The 22,246-nt window shown below is 52.8% G+C and overlaps 1 protein-coding gene across 1 annotated transcript; it reads left to right on the top strand.

Moving 5' to 3' along the window:
• The first annotated feature begins 335 nt into the window (after nucleotides 1-335).
• Nucleotides 336-18,774, top strand: RABL3 (RAB, member of RAS oncogene family like 3). Its single transcript, XM_061570660.1, is given in 9 exon segments — nucleotides 336-564; nucleotides 5,580-5,671; nucleotides 6,521-6,650; nucleotides 6,975-7,089; nucleotides 11,094-11,247; nucleotides 13,344-13,388; nucleotides 13,390-13,416; nucleotides 14,993-15,034; nucleotides 17,299-18,774. Coding segments are annotated over 9 exon segments (744 nt in total). The 5' UTR covers nucleotides 336-518; the 3' UTR covers nucleotides 17,392-18,774.
• The last annotated feature ends 3,472 nt before the right edge of the window (nucleotides 18,775-22,246 follow it).

The raw sequence follows: 22,246 nt of genomic DNA on the forward strand, positions 1-22,246 counted from the left end.
GTGGTGAGAGTTGGTGTGTGTGTGGTGAGAGTTGGTGTGCGTGTAGTGAGAGTTGGTGTGTGTGTGGTGAGGGTTGGTGTGTGTATGTGGTGAGTGTTGGTGTGTGTGTGTGTGTGGTGAGGGTTGGTGTGTGTGTGTGTGGTGGGGGTTGGTGTGTGTGGTGAGGGTGTGTGTGTGGTGTGAGAGTTGGTGTGTGTGTGGTGAGTGTTGGTGTGTGTGTGGTGAGTGTTGGTGTGTGTGTGGTGAGGGTTGGTGTGTGTGTGTGGTGAGGGTTGGTGTGTGTGTGGTGAGAATTGGTTAGTGTGTGTGAAGGCGGTGAATGCACAGTTGAGGGTAACGAGCGTGCCGTGACCTCCCGTCCAGCGGCACAACGTGAGAACAAGAAGACGGTGTTCCAAACGTTGGTGACTGACGACGCAGTTTGGAGCTCGAACCGGAGGCCTGCGGAGTCTGCGGCTCTGGTTGCAGTGACCGTGGGGAGGCCGCTAGGGGCCGCCCTGTCGCTCGGCCTCACTGCGATGGCTGCGCTGGACAGGGTGAAGGTCCTGGTGCTGGGAGACTCAGGTAACCACCTCGTTCATCATCATCTTCTTGTGCCTCCTCATCCTCCTCCTCCATCTTCATCGACGGTGTCGACCTCCACAACTACATCCTTAGTTCTCTTGGCGTGAGCTGCACCCGTCTCGTTTTTCTACTTCGTCACCACCACCTCCACCACCCTCACCACCTCATCATCTTCCACCACTTGGTTCCACCATCTCTTCAACAGTCTCCACCACCACCAACAACAACAACCTCCATTTCTCCTCCACTACCTCCTCGTTCGCCACCACCACCACCACCAACCTCTTCCCTCTGCCTCCAAACAACCTCGCCCGACACTTTCCTCAACCTCGACGACACCCCCACAACCTCCTCACAATTAAACACGTAAACTCGACGATCGCAGCACACAGCGAACGATGTTGGCCGTCTGTACGCCGACGAAACGGGATCCCCGTGGTAGCGGGGGGGGGGGGTGAGACCGCGCAGCGCTGCCCGGGAAGGGCAGCCCGGCTCGGTAGGGCTCGCTAGTCCAGCCCCTGGTGGCGATCGAGGCCTAAAAGCCCTCGCACTGTTTTTCTCTCTCTCGCTCTCCCCCCCCTCTCTCTCTGTCTCTGTCCCTTCGTTGTTAGTTTACAAGTTGAACGTAACCCGGTGTAACAACGTAACGCGCTGTGCACGGCAGCCCCCTTGTCAATCCACTGCTGGATGAAGGCCACCCACCGACACCGAGTCGGTGTCTGGGAATAACCATTCTTTCGCCCAATGCCTCTAATAAGTTCGAGTCGGCTAAGCTGGTGCGGTGATGGTTGTGGGGGAGACCCAAGGGAGAATGTTGAGATATCCCTCGCCACTGATGTCAGCCGTGACCGGGGGAATAAACTCGGGGTGGACGGGTTTCACGGTGCAGTGCGCTAACCACTGCGCCACCGCTCCCCACCTCGAGTGGCGTTTACGTGGCCGGACTTGGGCCCCGCCGAGGCTGAGATGGATACAAACGACGATTTTACTTGATTGTGAGATCTCATTACACTTTAATATGTTTACTCTTTTAACACGGCATCGGATTACTCGCTACTACGCACTCTGGTTACGTGCTGTAAAGAATCCATTGAGTGTTTGGGTCTCTATGTGAGTCTATGGGTCTGTGTGAGTGTATATGGGTCTCTATGTGGGTCTATGGGTCTGTGTTGGTGTATATAGGTCTCTGTACGTATATGGGTCCGTGTGGGTGTATATGTGTCTCTGTGTGAGTCTAGGGGTCCGTGTGGGTGTATATGTGTGTCTGTGTGAGTCTATGGGTCCGTGTGGATGTATATGTGTGTCTGTGTGAGTCTATGGGTATGTGTTAGTGTATATGTGTTTCTATGTGAGTCTATGGGTCTGTGTTGGTGTATATGGGTCTATGTCTGTGTGGGTATATATGGGCCTCTGTGAGTCTGCGTGTCTGTGTGGGTATATATGGGTCTCTGTGAGTCTATGGGTCCGTGTGGGTTTATATGGGTCTCTGTGAGTCTATGGGTCCTTGTGGATATATACGTTATCTGTGAGTCTATGTGTCTGTGTGGTTATATATGGGCCTCTGTGAGTCTGTGTGCCTGTGTGGGTATATATGGGTCTCTGTGAGTTTGTGGGTCCGTGTGGCTTTATATGGGTCTCTGTGAGTCTATGGGTCCTTGTGGGTTTATATGGGTCTGTGTGAGTCTATGGGTCCTTGTGGGTATATACGTTATCTGTGAGTCTATGTGTCTGTGTGGGTATATATGGGCCTCTGTGAGTCTGTGTGTCTATATGGGTATATATGGGTCTCTGATTCTATGGGTCCGTGTGGGTTTATATGGGTCTCTGTGAGTCTATGGGTCCTTGTGGGTATATATGGGTCTCTGATTCTATGGATCCGTAGTGGGTTTATAATAATAATGCAATTTATAACGCGCGCAAATTTGCGGACGTAACCGGCCGCAACTTAGAGGCGCGGAGCCAAGCTCAGGTCACTCGAAAGTCAGGTTGTAGCAAGGCCGTAGCATATGATGTCAACATTGGGGGGGACCAAATCTGCCAGAGGATCTGGGGGTCTCCCCCCCAGAAAAAAAAAATCGAAATTTTAAAACGAATTTTCTGCCTAAAATATATAAAAACTTCACTAACACATGAAATGGACTTTTTATTTATTTTTTACAATAATGTCTAATAGTGTCTTGTATTACATTGCTATGTTTTTACTTTTTTACATTTTCTTGTTTCATTTTATGTAATGGCAGAGATTAGGGATTAATAAAGTACAATCATAACCACAATCATATAAACAGAAATCTGTTTTATAGCAATATATTGGGAGGGACATTTTGAGCATATTTGAATATTGGGGCAGATGTGTCCCCCCCCCCAATATATTATAATTACGGCCTTGGGTTGTAGAGGTGAGTTAGTAAGTGTCTCTTGAAGGAGACGATTGAGGTTATGCTGCGAATGTGCAGAGGGACAGAGGGACAGCGTTCCAGACTGTTGGGGCAGCCACCGAGAAGCAGCGCATCAACGTGACCATCCTGGACCTTGGTATCGAGAGGAGGTCGTGAGTTGCACTGTGCAGGCATCTGCCGTGTGCTGTGCTGCAAGTCGTCAATAATGAAGAGAGGCAGGCAGATGTGAAGGCGTGGTGGCAGAGGCAGGCGATCTTGTATGTGACCCTGCTGGCGATGGGTAGCCAGTGGAGGGCACGGAGACAGGCGAGTGAGTCGAGACGGGGATGAGTGCGGCCAATGGCGACGCGTGCCAGGTTTCTTTGTAGTCTTGGAAGTTTTTTGAGGTTGCCAGAGGAGGACTGGACTAGGACGGAGTTGCAATAGTCGAGGCGAGACCCAACTATGCAACATGCCAATGTGTTGGCAGTTTCAGTGGAGATGAGATGACGTAGGTGTGTGAGAGCCTTCAGGTGAAAGTTACATGAACTGGTGATATGATTGGTTTGACAGTCAAAGGATAAAGTTGAATCTAGGATGACACCGAGGTAGTTGAAGAGATCGGTGAACCTGATGCTGTCACCAAATATGTGTATGTGTGTTGGGAGCGTGGATATCTTGAAACGTTGCCTGGTATCTAACATGATGGCCACTGACTTTGACGGATTAAGAGCAAGGTTGTGTGCAGAGAACCACTGTTGCAAGGCAGAAGTGCATTCTGAAAGCCTCTCAAATCCAGACGCATTGGTAGATATGATGGCAGTGATCAGAATAGTGTCGTCCGCATATGAGTGGTGCTTAACACCGAAGCTTGCGATGAGGCGGCCGATTGGGGAAGTGTAGGCTGTGAACAGTAGGGGACCGAGGACGGAGCCTTGGGGGACGCCACATAACACTTTTGTTTCAGGAGAGTTGGACAAGCCCACCCTGACTGAGGATTGCCGATCAGAAAGGTACAACAGTATCCACTTGAGTGCTGAGCCACATATACCGAAGTCGGATTTCAGGAAGGGAAGTAAGGAGCGAGTGGTTGACGGTGTTCAAAGGCTGATGAAATGTCCAGACTTACAAGTGCAACGATGGAGCCGAAGTCAATAATCATTAAAATGTCATCGAGCACTCTAGTGAGTGCTGTTTCTGTGGAGAATGAGGCATTTGCGATGTTCCTGATCATGATGGCGAGTTCTCGGTAGCACATTGCTTGAACAAGGGACCTGGGAGGACGTCGAGTGGAGATGACTTCATGTGAAGTGATTGAATCAAAGAGAAAACGTCTTTTGAAGACGCCGGCTTGAACGTGGTTAGAAAGGTGTGTGGGCGAGTGCTTACAATTTCAGAAAACGAGAGCGGGGTACGATGGTGCGATGTGAGGAAAGACGTGCAGGAGTTTGCGATGGTGATCAGCTTGTTGGTGAAGTAAGTTTTGAAAGAAGTGGCAAGTTTCAGTGAGGCCAGGGGATCGCTAAGGTGATGGACCATGGTGCGACCAGGATGTAGAAGATCCTTGAGGGTTGTTCCAAAGGATGCGTGGTTTTCCGGTAGCTGTTTTGATGCGTTCTTCAATGTAGGAGGAACGTGAGGCATGGGGGATAATTTCGTTAGTCTTCCTGCAGGCAGCTCTGTAGGCAACTCGATCAGCAGGAAGACCACTGCGGGACGCGATCCTTTCAAGGCGTCTCCTGATTCGCTTACCGAGGCCACTGGCGGCCCCTGGTGGCCTCTAGTGCGGCCCCTGACATGCGGCCCCCTACAATACACAACATCTGCTTGGTTCTTTCGGTAAAGTCACGTAGAATGGAAATAATAAAATAATAAAAATAAACATTAAATAATTCTCACGACGTTTCGGCCACAACACCAGCAGCCGTCCTCAGGTGAAGAACAGGTCTATTATGTTTTATTTTTATTATGTTATTATTTCCATTCTACGTGACTTTACCGAAAGAGCCAAGAAGATGAATCCCTGCAGTCACGAAAGCTTTAAATCGAAATTTAATACACAGCATGTGAAGAACAAAAACTCTTGCAGGCAGTGTAGTGGCCCTCACACTGATGTCTTATCGGCGAAAGTGGCCCCCTCTGAAAATTAGTGAAGAACACTGGTCTAGCTCCTGCACATGAGCCGGCTTCCATCGCTCCATATCGGAGGTGGACGTGCTCTTGGGCATGTTCTCCCGTTTGGCTGCGACTCGGTCATGAGTCTCGACTGCCGCCCATCATCTCGTTCAGCCATGAAGTGTGTTGCCCGAACACAATTACTTCTTGAATGATTCCTAGCGACCGTGGGAAGGCGTCGCGAGTGATAAGTGCTGCCCTCTACTGTGTGGGTCAGAGGTCAATTAAAGCCTCTGTAAATACCCGCTTTCCATGCGCTGTTCCCAGATGCGAAGGGTCGCACTGCTCTGCGAGTCGTCCAAATGGATTTTAAGCCGCCCAGTGACGTGACGCCAATAGCCCGCCGATAGCACAATCTGGATTAAATCGTGGATTTCCTTCAAAGTATTAGCTCCTGCGCCCCAGCTGATATTGCCGCTCATGACTCGCGCGTGGTTTTCTGTGCATTTTTTACACACGCAGGCGTTGGGAAGTCATCGCTGGTTCATCTGCTCTGCCAGAACCGAATTCTCGGGAACCCCTCCTGGACCGTGGGCTGCTCGGTGGACGTGAGGGTGATTATCTCCACCAACCTTCCATCAATCTTCTACCGACCGACACGCCATATACGTCACTTGACCTCCTCCTCTGTACCGCTTTCCAAGTTCCCATATGGCTTTGTACACCAGCTCACATCACCGTACATTAGCCCTGAGCACCGACAGCTTATGGCACCTACAGCTCTCATCACCAGCACACATCACCTATAGCTCACATCATCACCAGCTCACATTACCTATAGCTCACATCATCACCAGCGCACATCACCATCATCAGCTCACATCACCTATAGCTCACATCATCACCAGCTCACATCACCATCACCAGCTCACATCACCTACAGCTCACATCATCTCCAGCTCACATCACCTAAAGCTTACATCACCATCACCAGCTCACATCACCTACAGCTCACATCATCAGCTCACATCACCTACAGCTCACATCACCTACAGCTCACATCACCAGCTCACATCACCTGCAGCTCACATCACCTATGCCACCTTTTCCATCTGGACAGGACACAATGTTGCTCCCTCGCATTGCACGTGTGGGTTCGCTCCGGGTACTCCGGTTTCCTCCAGCATGTGTAAACAATCAAGAATCGGCTGAAAACACCTTAATAGAGGACTGCAGAGCTTGGGCAGTTGTTGGTAGCACCAGCTCGCCGCATGGCTGCTGCCTCCCCGCCCGTGTCTGCGGTTCCTCCTCGCGCCTCTGAGTCGTCTTCTGTCTCTTTACCTTCGAGAGAGCGAGCGAACGTCGTGCGGCGGCGGCAGCACGTTACGAGTTGACATCGTTATTAAATCGACGATCGCTGTGCCTGCCTGTCTGCACGCACTCATGCATTCACACACGCACAGCTGCACGACTACAAGGAGGGCACGCCGGCCGAGAAGACGTTCCACGTGGAGCTCTGGGACGTCGGCGGCTCCGTGGGCAGCGCCAGCAGCATCAAGAGCGCCCGCTCCAACTTCTACAGCTCCTCCAACGGTGCCACCCACGCACGCGCCACACGCGCCAGACGCTCCAGACACACGCACGCGCATTCAGCAGGGTCATTTGCTCTGAAGAAGGGTCATTACCTGAAATGTCGCCCATTTTACATATCTATATATTTCTATATTTTTCACTTAATGCCACAGCAAGAAGACATGGGTACGATTTTCTGCTTGACTCAGGCACCCTTCTGTGTGGAATTTAAACGTCCTCCCCCTGAGGGCACGTTGCTCTGCTTGTTGCCTTCCGCGGAACATTGTGTCCCCCGCCCGTGTGGCTGTCTCGGCGGGTGTTGAAGTGATCTTGTCCGACCCGCAGGCATCATCCTGGTGCACGATCTCACCAACAAGAAGTCGCTGCAGAACCTGCACCGCTGGCTCCTGGAGGCGCTCACTCGAGAATCCACGCCTACCGCTGTCCTCGTCTCCAACGGGTGCGTGCGTGTGTGCGTGCGTGCGTGTGTGCGTGCGTGTGTGCGTGTGTGCGTGCGTGTGTGCGTGCGTGTGTGCGTGCGTGCGTGTGTGCGTGCGTGTGTGCGTGCATGTGTGCGTGTGTGCGTGTGTGCGTGCGTGTGTGCGTGCATGTGTGCGTGTGTGCGTGCATGTGTGCGTGCATGTGTGCGTGCATGTGTGCGTGCGTGCGGGTGTGTGTGTCTGCTTGGGGAGCGGCAGTGTAGCGGTTAACGCGCTGCGCTACAAACCTGGCGACCCGGGTTCGATTCCCGCTCATGGCAAACACCAGTTCTGGGCCTCCCCTAGGTCGACTCAGCCTCAAATGAGTACCTTGTGCGGTGTGTAAACATCGCCACTGGGGAGACAAAGGCGGTCGGGCGTGGTGCTGGCCACCCACCCCCTCGTGTGCCGTTCCGGCCTTCATAGATGCTCGCTAACAGCACTTGCCCCTACAGTCTGTTAAGGCTATATAGGGGATCTCTCTGTGTCTGCTTGGACGTGTGTGTGTGTGGGAGCGGTGACATGGCTGTTAACCTGCTGCACTACAAACTCGGCGACCCGAGTTCAACTTCCCCACACACAGCCAACATCGGCGTCGAATATCCCAACCGGTCCCAGGCTTAACCCAGGGTTGACTCAGCCCTAAACGAGTACCTGGTGCAGTGTGTAAACATCAGCATCGAGGAGGCAAAGACAGACTGGCATGGTGTTGGCCCCCCCACCCACTCGTGTGCAGCGGCGGCCTTAATAGGCGCTCGCTAACGGCACTTGCGCCAGCAGCACGGCTATTGGGGGTCTTTTTATTTTTGTCTGCGTGCACGCATTTCTCTTTTTTGTATTTTTTCTCAGGTTATTTGGTCGGAATGTTGGACCCAGTATAATCATGGCTGGGTGGCTCTTTTCTCACCTTGAGCAACCTGGTAGAGTGTCTCGGTTTAAATTTCGATTTAAAGCTTTCGTGACTGCAGGGATTCATATTCTTGGTTCTTTCGGTGTAGTTATTTCCCTTCTAAGTGTCTCCTTTGTTTGCTCTTTAATCCTCTGGACCAGGGGCGGGGAACCTTTTTTCTGCCAAGGGCCATTTGGATATTTATAACATCATTCGCGGGCCATACAAAATTATCAACTTAAAAATTAGCCTGTTACATTTGGACGTTCCCCAGCCCTGCTCTAGACTCTGGCGCAGGTTTTATCCAACCGGCTGTCATGGCACCACTGGCACCAGCGGGATCCCATTGTCCTCGCAGGCATTGAGTAAATACAATATAAGGTGTCTATTTGGTCTCTGAAATGGTATTTTAATTATGATAATGATAGCAATTCAGGAAAGTCTCCCCGAGTCTCAGGACTCTTTATCTGCAGGCTCATGTTACATTGATATGTTTGGTTATGAATTACACGGGCGATGAGAGTTTAGCTTCGCGTGGGAGGAAACTGGGCGGAACCCAGAGGCAACCCATCACACATATTCATATATATTACTACGGAGGACAGGCGCAAAACACAAAGCAACCAGCAACAAACAGCACCCGTATCAAAGTTGTAAGAGCAAGGTTACTGTAAGAGCTTGGGGGAGGGCGGGCAAACGAGAGGGAGAGGTGAGGTGACCTGCAGTGTGGTGAGTGAGTGGGTGGGTGAGTTGAGAGGGTGAGTGAGTGAGTGAAGAGGTGTGTAAGTACGCGACTGCATTGTTGTGCCCTGCAAGTGTGGTGTTAAACGCAGTGTGGATGAGAGCAGGAAAAATTCAAAAGCCTGCACAGATGGATTCAATAATCCATTTTCTTTTCTGGGAGTTTTACAAATCCTTTCTCTCCAAAGTGCTGGATTACAGGCTTGCCCTAGCCACCACTAAACAACTTCACAATTAGTCTACTCTACCATAAAAAAACCCACCATATGTAACCCTGAGTAATCTAACCTTTAAAGGTGCCACGATTGGATTCATTCCTTTGGCAGCCAAAGAATGGAACACATGCGAGAGAACATGCACCCGGAAGACGGAGTGATGAAATCGACTCGTGTGCAGGTGCACAGTGCATCGTTGCATCGCGTGGCCGCGAGAGATGGCGGCTGCTTAGGGAGGGCTTCATCCAGCAGTGGATTGATCACAGTGGCCGCCGATAATGAATCGCCACACGTGGGGGAAAAAACTCAACGTCTAAGCGTGTCGCCGGTCAGGATGAATCTCGCTCGGATCTCTCTTGGCATTCGTGGTGCCATATCACCAAACCCGTTGGTGGTAGAGACAGCGGGGGGCCAAGCCGTTGTACAGCATCGTCACGACAGCATCACCCCCCCACCCCCCCAACTCCAACCTGTGTCACAACCCTCCGCTCATGGTTGCGATGGAGCCGCGCCGCTCTCGGCGACGCTCGGCTACCCTGGGCGGGGGCCTGCCAGCCTCTCGGCACCTGTTTTGCCGGCTGGTCGCCAAACGCACGCAATTAGCCGGAGTGGCCGACCGGCCGACCGATCGAGCCAGGAACGAGCAGCCTTCGGGCCTGCGGAGAAGGAAACGGCCTCGCGGTCGCGAAACCTCGTTGGGGACAACGCGCGGCAAGTTTCAAGTTTCATTTATTATCGGCAGCGTCGAATACGACGGAGTTCCTCGTGCCGGACTCGACACACGAGAGAGTTCGGAATGTTTTGCTGGCGGCTTTTCACAAGTGCTGTGCGAAAAAAGGAATGAACTTGACCTAAAGCTTTCGTGACTGCAGGAATTCATATTCTTTGGGTCCTTCGGTAAAGTCACGTAGATACAGTGAGGGAAAGAAGTATTTGATCCCCTGCTGAAGTTTGCACGTTTGCCCACTGACAAAGATTTGATCAGTCTATAATTTTAATGGTAGGTTTATTTTAACAGTGAGAGAAAGAATAACAACAAAATCCAGAAAAACGCATGTCAAAAATGTTATGAATTGATTTGCATTTTAATGAGGGAAATAAGTAAGACTTTTCGATCGCAACGCAAGCGGTCGTCCTGATGACCGCTTGTGTTGCGAACGAAACATTATTTTGTTATTTTCTTTGAACCTATCTACGTGACTTTACCAAAAGACCCAAAGAATGAGGAGTAATGAACTCTTGAGCGCTATGCAGGCTCAAGCATTCTTGGCGTACTGAGAACTGACAAGAATCGGGGCGCATTCCAGGTGATTTAGGTCATGGCCAATGTAGTAGGTATTGCCTTTTGGAAAAGAAAAGTTATCATAACTTGGCCAAACAAACGTCCTTCAGTTGCAGGATGTTGTGCAACCGGATCAACTTTTCAAACAAACCGCCTTCCCCCCCTCCCCTCCACAGCTGTGTAAATATCTTCCACATGTAAATATCTTCCACTTCGGGTGCTTTACTAATGTGTGGACGTAGTTACGGTTGTGCGTGCGTCTCTTGTGTTGGCAGCCCGTAAGTCGTCACCCCGAGCGACAGTGTTGTGTTGCCACACCGCTTGTGTTCCTAGACGCAGCTACACGCAGAGGTGCGCTGCTCACGAACGGCAGCAAGGCCCGACGACCAATCACACCATGCGTGTGTGACACATGACCACCACACTGCGCGTACAATGGCCTTAGCTTTATCCTGCCTTTGTGCTCGTACCCTTACTATAGTACCCGTACGTTAGTGTCCGTACGTTAGTTGCCGTACATTCGTACCCATGCATTAGTATCCATTTGCTATCCCCTGTGTGTGATCCATTCAGTGTTTTCGCCCGTGTATTATTACTATAGTACCCGTACGTTAGTGTCCGTACATTCGTACCCATGTGTTAGTATCCATTTGCTATCCCCTGTGTGTGATCCATTCAGTGTTTTCGCCCCATCTGTTATCTCCCATGTATTATAGCCCTTGAGTGTTAGAGGCTCCCCTCTCTATTCTCCTCTACGGTGTAGCCCACGTGCTGTCCCCCTTCCATGCTATGTCCCGCGTGTCATCTCCCGCGTGTCATCTCCCACGCGCTAACGCCACGGCGCTGTGTGCCGCGCAGGGACTGCTTTGACCGCGAGCAGTTTGCCGAGTCCCAGGTGCCGCTTCTCGTTATCGGCACCAAGCTGGACCAGGTGGCGGAGAGCAAGCGCGCCCAGGTGCTCTCCCGCGTCTCCTTCCTGGCCGAGGACCTCAGCGCCGAGGAGATCCACCTGGTGAGTTGGAACCCGGCGGTACCCGCCGGTCCCCCAATGTACTCGTCTGTACCCACTAATGGCTGCCACTACTCGCTAGGCCCCACTTTACCCACTGGAACCCGCCGGTAACCCACCGGTGGTTGCAGATATCTACAGGACACCTGTCAAAACTACTGCACACCTGTGAAAAGCTGTACAGCTCATCGCATTCCTCCAGTAATAATAATAGTTCAATTTGTAATGCGCGCAAATTTGCAGTATGAATAAATATTCTGATATCCGCTGAAACGCGCCGATATCCACCGTTACCTGTCGGTGTCCGCCAGAACCCACCGATAGTCTCCAGAATCCACCGCTTCAAGGCCGTGGGCCGGTGGATAAATGAATGCCCGTCGGCTATTGGAACGATCGAGGGGAGATGGGCCACAGTGCTTTTGGATGTCGGGGCATTCAAGCAAGCGCCACGATGCCCCGCGGATCTCTCTTCCGCGTTCCTTCTGGCAATTAATCTTTGAGCGTTGTGCTTTTGAACAAGGAAGCTTTCATCGTGCTCTCAGGAGCATTCGTGAAAAACCGGTCGGTTATTTCACCTCGGGGGAGGAGGTTCATTTGGCTGCGCGGATGCCCGTGTCATGTGACACTAATAACTTCCCCCCCCCCCCCCCCCCCCCACCACATACATGGCATGTGCTGTGACACAGCTTGCAAGTATTCGGCTCGGGAACGTCCAGATGACTGCGATGCGAGATGCACGATAACTCGATTGTGTCCGTTGGCCGCGGGTAAAGAGGCATGAGCCGTGCGAAAGCTGGCTCACGGGAACGGCCCGCGGGGGACCCTGGTGAGAGAAATAAAAAGGGACATCGCAGACACCGACGTAGCAATCACGTTCGAGGGAAGCCATTCAAGCCACGCGCAGTTCAAATATCACTGTGGCGGCGTGTAGCAGCAACGTGTAGCGCCAGCTCGCATGGGGTTCACTCGCCACCACACAGTGTGGATTTCTGTAACGGCGTCTAAATGCAACCACATCTCAAAATGCTGTACAGGAACTGCGCGCGCACGTGTGCGTGCGTGCGTGCGTGTGTGCGCGTGTGCGTGTGTGCACGTTATAGAGAGAGGCAGTCGATCTAGGGCAGAGGAGAAGTGGACGCCTGGGAGGAAGGAAATTCTCGACCCTGAGGGCAGCAGAGGAGATGAGGGGTCTCTCCCACTGAGTGAGATTGACTGCGGGCTTCAACGGATAACTTTGGTTGCTGGGGCGCAGAGTGATGGAGGAGGAGTAGGGTGAAGTGAGAGGGGAGAGGTAGGGGAGTGCGTGGAGGGGAGTAGAGTGAGATTGCGAGGGGAGAGGTAGGAGAGTGCGTGAAGGGGAGTGGAGTGAGATGAGAGGGGAGAGGTAGGGGAGTGTATAGAGGGGAGTAGAGTGAGATGAGAGGGGATAGGTAGGGGAGTGTATAGAGGGGAGTAGAGTGAGATGAGAGGGGAGAGGTTGGAGAGTGTATAGAGGGGTGTAGAGTGAGATGAGAGGGGAGAGGTAGGAGAGTGCGTGGAGGGGAATGGAGTGAGGTGAGAGGGGAGAGGTAGGAGAGTGCATGGAGGGGAGTAGAGTGAAGTGAGAGGGGAGAGGTACGGGAGTGCGTGGAGGGGAGTGGAGTGAGATGAGAGGGGAGAGGTAGGGGAGTGCGTGGAGGGGAGTAGAGTGAGATGAGAGGTGTAGGTGAGTGCGTGGAGGGGAATGGAGTGAGGTGAGAGGGGAGAGGTAGGAGAGTGCGTGGAGGGGGAGTAGAGTGAGATGTGAGCTGTAGAGGTTAGCAGATGACAAGGAGGGGGGAGTAGAGTGAGAGGACAGGAGAGGGGTAGCCAGGGATGAGCCCACGAACGATCTTGAAGGTGGTGGATTTAGAATTGGGACACGGTGGGGAGTGCTTAGCGCACGCATAAGCAGAGCACCAGGTGGAGCCTCCAGCTGTCCATGTAACAACACTCCACGCGGCTCCACGCCGGTGCTCCATCTCACATCCGATGCACGTGCCGCCCATTGCCTGCACTTCCCTCGCCTGCCCCCCCCCTGCCGCCCCCCCCCCCGCCGCCCCCCCCCCCTCGCATTGCAGGACTGCACCAGCCCTCGCTATCTGGCCGCTGGCTCCTCCAACGCCTGTCAAGCTCAGTCGCTTCTTCGACAAGGTGAGCAATGTAGTAGTAGGTTTTTACCCTTTCAACTGGTACAAAAACTGACACCTTTATACAAGGCATCATGTTTGCAATAACCACAACACAAGCAGTCAAAATGCAAACAAAAAGAAACAACTCTGATGATGATAATGATATGCACTGTCCTTGAAGTGATTGGTCCACACCCGAGACAGCTTTTCTTAGAGCCTAGTCTCCATTGGTGTTGGACCAGATGACGCCAAAAGGTGAGCAATGCCCCAATCGGAAGTGTTGGTGCGTGCGTTCGCTTGCTCCCACCGTCCGTCCGTCCGACGGTCAGTACGCATGTGGGGGTCACGATCACTGTCGTCAAGACGACCCGATTTACGAGCCAAAGCTACGTTCGACCATTGAGGACCCGCCCGCCAGGGAAACAGACTGGCTACGTGGAAGGGTCCGTGCCTCAACTTGGCAATAAACAAGACCCCCCGGGGCTTATGTGGCCTTGTCGGCCGAGGCAGCGATGGCACGCGGCGTGCCCGTGCCGCACCCAGCGACGGCCTCTCGCCGTTCCGCGCTCGGAACGGTAATCAAGCTCTCTCGTGGTTTCTCTCGCGTGATTTGCGTGCCGACAGTCGACGTGGGGGGGGGGGCGGTGGGGCAGAGGTCGCAACCGGGTACCCGATACCCGTACCCTACCCGATACCCGGCTACCCGTACCCGGGTACGGGTACGGGTAGGCCGTGAGTCACTGGTGAGTAACCGTTTGTCACTCATTTCGGGTAGGGAACGGGTACCCGTACCCGACCGGGTACGGGTACCCATTTGCGACCCTGGTGCAGCCGGGTACGGGTACGGGTAAGGAATCAAAACCCGTTTGCGACCTCTGGGGTGGGGGCAACGAAGCCGAAACGAGCGACGCCGGGGTGAAGGCCGCAGTGCCCTCGCCGGGTGTCGGGGGGGGGGGGGTACGGATCGTTTGGCACCTTCTGTCGCGACCTCCGATTGGCACGGTTGGCTTCGTACGGCGCGAAAGAAGCTCAACGTACACACGTGCACGACTCTGTCCGGCCGCAGGGTTGGCTCGGCGTCAGAGCAAGCAGCTCGCTTTGGGGTAAGGTTGCAATGTCAAGTCCTGTTCGGGGGTTAACTCGGTTCATCGTCACTCCGGGGTCGATAAAAAAAGAGTACGGTTCTTCCCAGGAAGTCAGCAGTTGTTGTCCTGCGGAGATACTCGCCCCCACCCACCAAAGGAATGTGGAATGTCCACAACTGGCTCTACAGGGTTATAACCAGGGAGGGGGACCCGGGCCATGGATACGAATCGTGGTCATGCAGACACTCCGTGCCACACTGTGCTCTGGGTGACAGTCGAATTATTTGAGTGACGGATTGCACGGCAGAGACCCACAGACGCACAGAGACCCATAGACTCGTATAAAGACCCACAGACTCGCATCGAGATGATTATACTCGCATGGGCTCTCAATTAATCTTCAGTGAGTCTTGTTCGGGACATCACAGCCTGCCCGCGTGTCTCACCACCTCTTATCGCCATCGCAGCCTTAACAGTGCCTCCCACACACTTTGTGCGTATCTCTCCCAACAGGTGATTGAGAAGAGGTATTTCTGCAAGGAGGGCGTCAGTCAGGTATGTGCAGAGATGTCGTCTAACAGGAATGCTGTTTCACACCGAATATTCTCCCGTGTTGCTCATCGCCTGGAGCAGGTGGTGCGTAAGGAGCAGCAGCCACAGATATGACGAAAGGTTTACTGGATGTGGTGTGCCGGGTGCTGGGGAGACATTACTCTGAACCACCGTACATCACGGCGAGAACATCGCCCAATAAGAATCTCTTGTGTTTGTTCATCTTATTCTTTTCAAAACCACATATAATGTTTTATTTGTTCCGAAAGAAGTGTAACCGGTGGAGTTTTCATTTCGCGGCGAACATCACCAAGGGGGGGGGGGCCAGGCGACGACGCGGCCCAGCGGCGGCGTCACATTCGCCGCTTGTTGCCGAGGGTTTTCGCGGTTCCACCCCGGCAGGCCGGACAGCCGGCCGCCTGCCCGCCCCCCCGGTTGACGCTTCGGCGCGGGCGAGTTGAACCTGGAACAACTCCGCGCCGTACGCTTCGCTCAGAGCGGACGCCCCTAGAGATCCCGCGGCGACGAGCGACGCCCATCGGCGTGCCCGCGCCACGTGCCCGCGTCACGTGCCCGCGCCACGCTCACCGAGTGACCTGCCGAAGCCACTGCAGTCTGCGAGGCGCAGCGCCGTCGTGCGCGATCGGAGCTCGGCACTCCGGGAGCGGCAGCGCGACTGCCAAACGCACCGAGTCGATATCCACCCACCACCCTGCCGCCGGCTGCCCCCACGGATCCAAAAGGTCACGTGACCCACATTCGAGTTGGGCAGAAACACTTGTGTTGGTGTTTTGAAGCAATAAGTCTAAACGTCTTTTAACGTTTAAATTTCGATTTAAAGCTTTCGTGACGGCAGGGATTCATATTCTTGGTTCTTTCGGTAAAGTCACGTAGAATGGAAATAATAATAAAATAATAAGAATCAAACAATAGGTCTGTCGAGAAGACAGTCTGAAGTTCAGACTGTCTTCTCGACAGACCTGTTCTTCACCTGAGGACGGCTGCTTGCGTTGTGGCCAAAACGTCGTGAGAATTATTTTATTATGTTTTATTTTTATTATTTTATTATTTCCATTCTACGTGAATTTACCGAAAGAACCAAGAAGATGAATTCCGTTGACTCTTCACGCGCCGCATGCTGGACCTCGTTCCAACCCCGCCACCACCATCACTCCCTCTCCACCGTATCCCTCCACTCCCTCCCCACCACCGATCGCCCACCACCACCACCACCTCTCTCAGTTCAAGAGGCTTTAGTGCACCTGAGCGTGGAATTCAGGCATTCCTGACCGGCCCAAAAAAATGCAGGCGCAGACATAAACAATGAGGCAGGCACTGTACATTCACGCGATACAAATCAAGGAAGAGCACTTGTACTCCCTTCAGCATCGCTGCCAATCACCACCAGCATCAGCAGCATTAGCGGCCATATCCATCATCGTGATTATCAGCATCATCAATGTCACCCAATGAGACTCATCCTGGTGCAATGAGTTCTCACCCTGGTTAAAAAATAAACCCCGACTTTGATGGTCATCATCAGGATCATCAGCAGCAATAGCATCGTCGGCATCAGCGTCATCATCAGCAACAGCATCAGCATTGTCATCGGTATCGCTGTATCAGCAGCAGCGGCAGGTGCAACAGGATCGTCCTTGCCATAAGCATCATCGTCATCCACAAACAGTAATTCCTCATTTAATGCAGTAGATGCTCTCCTGAAACGTGCCGCGTCAAGCGAAAACACGTTAAGCGAGGAATCGACGCAGACAATCTACATTGCAGGGCATGAATAAATAAGAACAATGCGAGCTTTAATCTCATTTACACTCCAACGTCAGCCTGTCGTCCTCCCCCAGCGGGAGAGAACTGGGATGAGGGTACGCCGCCACGTACCGTGTCGCGTGCCTTGTCATGCCGTGCGTGTGCCTAGAATCCCCGTACCGGTCAGCCGCACAACTCAAGAAAGTAGTCCGTCGTCGGCTGCTCAGAAACTGCGTTGTAACGGCACACGCATTCCGCGTTATAACGGTCCGCATACCGCGCTATAAGAACGGGCGTCGTTTGTCCGCGCTGTAACGGCGCGCGCGTTGTGCGAGAAATGTTCCCGAATGAGAAGGACCGCGTTGGAGCCAAAACGCGTCGCAGTGTGAACACCGCACGCCAAAGCGAGGACTCGCCGTACATCGTGACGCGCACACTGCGCTGCGAGCACCCACGACTACTGCTCTGTGTTGTTGTTTTTGTTGTTGTTCGTTTACTCGCAGCTGAGCGCCTTTTCTGAGCGCCGACGTTTCGGGGGCAGTGGCGGCGGCAGCAGCAGCGGCGGCGGCGGCTACGGGCGCTCGCACCACGACTGAGCGGCGGCTCAACGAAACCACGGCGACAAGCAGCATCTCCGCGGTTACAGACGTCGCCATGGATACGAACGTCACCGTGGATACAGACTTTCTCACCCGCCACGACCATTGAGCGGCAGCTGCAGGCGGAGCAGAACAACGGCTGCAGGTGTCACCACGGCTGCGGGCTGCGTCTCCACGGACACGGACTGCTTCACCGTAGCGGAACCATGGCTACAGATGGCATCACCATGGCGACAGTCGGCATCAACGTGGTCACAGGGCGAGTCGCCATGGTTACACGCTGCGTCCCAGTGACTGTGCCGCGGCTACCAGTGGCACCGCTGCGGTCACAGACGGCATCGCCACGGCAACAGCTGCATCGCCATCGGATACGCATCGCATCACAAAGACTGGACCGTTCCTGCAGTTGGCATCACCGTGGTTTACGAATGGCAGATAGCCTGTGGCCACAGTCGCCTGTGCTCTGCCGCCCCCCGTCTATGATGGGCAGTCGTCGCTAATTGGCTTTGGTGGTTGGGATTGGGGGGCTGGCGGGGGTGGGCGGGGGGCTGGGGGCAAGCGTAGCTGTTTGTAAATTTTCAGATTTTTGTAAATGTGGAGGGGAGCCTGTGGTTTTCTTCGTTCCGCGTTTGCAGTGAAACTCTGAGCCGTGATGGCGGCGAGCGCTGGACCCCTTGTGAGTGACTGGCGTCTGCGTGGCGTGGTCGGGGCGGGGCCTGGTGCTGTCCGCAACTCCTGTGCCTTAAATCGGCGGGCCAGCTGGGTTGGTTTTATAGCCAGTGGGGTCGTTGTAGGGCCAGTTGGGTCGTTGTAGGGCCAGTGGGGTCGTTGTAGGGCCAGTGGGGTCGATGGGCTGGGGGGTCATCGTAGGGCCAGTGGTGGGTTTGTGGGGTCGTTGTGGGGTCGTTGTAGGGCTATTGGGGTCGTAGTGCCGGGGGGTCATCGTAGGGCCAGTTGTGGGGTTGTGGGGTCGTTGTAGGGCTATTGGGGTCGTAGTGCCAGGGGGTCATCGTAATGCCAGTGGTGGGGTTGTGGGGTCGTATGGCCGGACGAGACATTCGCCGCGTGCGCACAAACAGGGAGCGGTGAGAGCAACAGCATCCCACGACGGTGCGAGCGCTCCACCATCGACACGTGTTTCCAATCCTGGCCACTTTGAAACGTTGAGCGCGAAAAACACGACGCCCCGAGGGCAACGGTCGACGCCGCCGTCACGCCGCAGCCCACGTTCGTGCTCCACCGCCCGGCTGCGCTCGCTCGCTCGCTCGCCATTTGGCCTCCGCGTCGTTCACTTTGTGTTCACGTCGCTCTGTCTGCGTGTGTCGCGTGTCGTGCGTCGCGTGTCGTTAACAATCGATTATAATCCATCGATCAATGCGCCGTCGCTTGACCTCGTGACCTCTTCTCTTGACATCGTCGCGGGGGTTTCAGTTCACAGCGGGAGAAGGAGCGAGTGCGAGTGAATGAGTGAACGAGTGAACGGGTGTCGGTGAGCGAGCATGCGGAAGAGCGAGACGGTGTGTGTGTGTGTGCGGAGCGGTAGCGGAGTGGTTAGCACACTGCACCACAAACCCGGTCGGTTGGCTCACTGCACTACAAATCCGGTGACCCCAATAAAATTATCGGTGACGACCAACAGCGGTGACGAATATCTGAACCGGTCCTGAGCCTCTCCTAGGTCGACTCAGCCTCAAATGAGTATCTGATGCGGTGTGTAAACATCGCCATGAGGGAGACAAAGGCGGTCGGGCGTGTTGTTGGCCACCCACCCCCTCGTGTGCCGTGCCGGCCTTCATAGGTGCTACTCACTACCAGCACTTGCCCCTACAGTCTGTTTCAGGCTTCACGGGGGGTTGGGGGGGTGTCTTTGTGAGTCATTGCTCATGCCAGCTCATACAGCAGACCACGTCGCACGCGCCTGGCATCTCTCCTCCGCCTTGCACGCGCTGACCGATCCACGATGTGCATCCAAACTCCTCCACCATCAGCTGTAACCCTAGGCAAGATGACGCGAGTGGTGTTTACAGGGCGGGGATGGGCGGTTGGGGGGTGGTCAGTTTGGCATTGTCTGCGGTCGGAACAGTCCAGAGCGTTATTAAAATATAAATGTACACAGTCGAACGCTTTGGGCAATTTGAGCCATCTTCAGAGGAGTGAGACAGGTCGAGTGACATCCCCGGAGACAGTTCTGGTCGAGTGAGTTTAATTCGGAGCAGGCGAGGAGGTGGTTGAGATCGTATCTACCCCGTGCACTGCAATGATGTAAACATTTGTTAGTTCTAGATTTGAAGCTTTCGTGACTGCAAGGATTCATATGCGTAAGTTTTTTTCGGTAAAGTCACGTAGGTAAAAAATTAAAATTAATAATGTAAAATAAAATTGAAATCACGACGTTTCGGAGGCAACACAAGCTTACGTCTTCAGGTGGAACCGTCAGCACGATAGCTGTACCTCTCACTTGATACAGCTATCATGCTGTGACGTATCCACCTGAAGACGGAAGCTTGTGTTGCCTCCGAAACGTCGTGATTTTTTATTTTACTTTTAATAATTTACATTTTTTACCTACGTGACTTTACCGAAAAAACCTAAGAATATGAACATTTGTTAGCCTCGCTGAGTCTCAACCTGGTTCTTTTTCAGGAGCGTCCTGCCAATTTTTCTCAGTCGGTGTGGCGGCGGCGGCGGTGGTGGTTGGGGATTGGCGGTGGTTGCTGAGACTCGGCGAGGCTGTATGCGATCCAAATTGGGTGATTTCCAAGGGAAATTTACTAGCATTCGGATGTTTTTGGCAACCAGTTCCACGCTGTGTGTGTGTGTGTTTAGCCAGGTGTAGTAGGAGATGACAGAGACGTGCCAGGTGTAGTAGGAGATGAGACGTCTCAGGTGTAGTAGATGAGAGACGTGCCAGCTGTAGTAGGAGATGACAGACGTGTCAGGTGTAGCAGGAGATGAGAGACGTGTCAGGTAGCGGAGAGCGCTCGCGAGATGTTTGGAGGACACGTGGTTGTGTGGAGGATTTTCGTCATCTGATCCCCTCCTCCCCCCGTGTGTCATGTAACCACAACAGCAATGTGCGGGGCTGCTTACACAGGTTAACCCTCGCTCGCGTAAACAAATAAGTCAGTGAATGAGTTGATCATGAATAGGCTCGGCTAATGATTGAGTGAAGCGAGTGAAACGACCACGGGGTTTAATGTTTACTGATTGTGGTGCACGGGTCACGGGAACGCGACGCTGCTGACCGCTTCATAAACTTAACCAAACCATTTTATTCACCCGGCAAAGCCCATTGATTCTTCTTCTTGGTTCTTTCGGTAAAGTCACGTAGAATGGAAATAATAAAATAATGCAATTTAAACATAAAATAATTCTCACGTTTCAGCCACAACGCAAGCAGCCGTCCTCAGGTGAAGACCAGGTCTCATTCCAACCCAGCTTAAATATACGCTCCAAGCTTGGTGGTGTTTCATTCAGACGCTGTCTCCCCGACAGACCTGGTCTTCACCTGAGGACGGCTGCTTGCGTTGTGGCCGAAACGTCGTGACAATTTTATTATGTTTTACTTTTATTATTTTATTATTTCCATTCTATGTGACTTTACCGAAACAACCAAGAAGATGAATCCCTGCAGTCACGAAAGCTTTAAATCGAAAAATAAAACCCACTGATTCTCTTTTTGACCCTGGCCACTCATCATCGATGCATGGAAGCGGCTTGCCATCCAACGTGCCTCATTAAGCGCAAGTTGACTCACGCGGAGGGTAACGGCCGCGGGCACCTGGAGATGAATCCCCGCGAGTTTCAACATTAAACATGATTTTGAAGATATTCTTAGGTTTTTTCGGTAAAGTCACGTAGGTAAAAAAAATTAAATTAATAAAAGTAAAATAAAAATAAAATAAAAATCACGTTTCCAGGCAACACAAGCTTCCGTCTTCAGGTGGAACCGTCACAGCACGATAGCTGTAGCAAGTGAAACGTCGTGATATGTATTTTTATTTTACTTTTATTAATTTAAATTTTTTTCCTACGTGACTTTACCGAAAAAACCTAAGAATATGAATCCTTGCAGTCACGAAAGCTTCAAATCTAGAATAAATGATTTTGAAGAGTCAAAGCTTGCTTTATCACCAGCATGGTTGACGATGTACCGGTGCGAAAGACGTCCAACATACATAGGCGCGATGGGATACCAATTTTCAATTAAAGTTTGCCAAACTTGCTTTTCCCGTTTGTATGTTAATTTCAATTAAAGTGTCATTTTCTTGGTTCTTTCGGTAAAGTCACGTAGAAGGTAAATAATAAAATAATAAAAATAGAACATAATAAAATACAACATAAATGTTTATATTTTATTATTGTATTATTTCCCTTCTACGTGACTTTACCGAAAGAACCAAGAAGATGAATCCCTGCAGTCACGAAAGCTTTAAATCGAAATTTAAAGGGTCATTGTACAACAACAAAAAATAATCCACGCGACAATCATCACGGGGAGAGACCGAGACCGAGAGACGGGGGGAACACGCCGACTCACAAATATACGACGGACAGCATTCAGGCTCCGGGAATCGAACCCACGGATCTGAGTAACCATCGTTTGCGGCTCGCAAACGACGGCAAAAAAACCCCTTCAATCACCGGCGGAGCAGCATCCCAAGCCGTATTCATCGGAGAATTTGGGGGGGGGGGGGGGGGGTGACGTCTACGGCACGGTGACTTTTTGTTTTGCGATCGTTCGGGCGTGACGCTGGCGGCCACCCACCCACCCTCCCTCTCGTGTGTCGTGTCCGCCTTCCCAGGTGCCGCTGACTCGCTACGGACAGCACTTGCCCCAACAGTCTGTCCG

The sequence above is a fragment of the Lethenteron reissneri genome, chromosome 6, assembly GCF_015708825.2.
Source record: "Lethenteron reissneri isolate LAM-NWPU_2019-01 chromosome 6, ASM1570882v1, whole genome shotgun sequence".
NCBI classification, from domain to species: Eukaryota; Metazoa; Chordata; class Hyperoartia; order Petromyzontiformes; family Petromyzontidae; genus Lethenteron; species Lethenteron reissneri.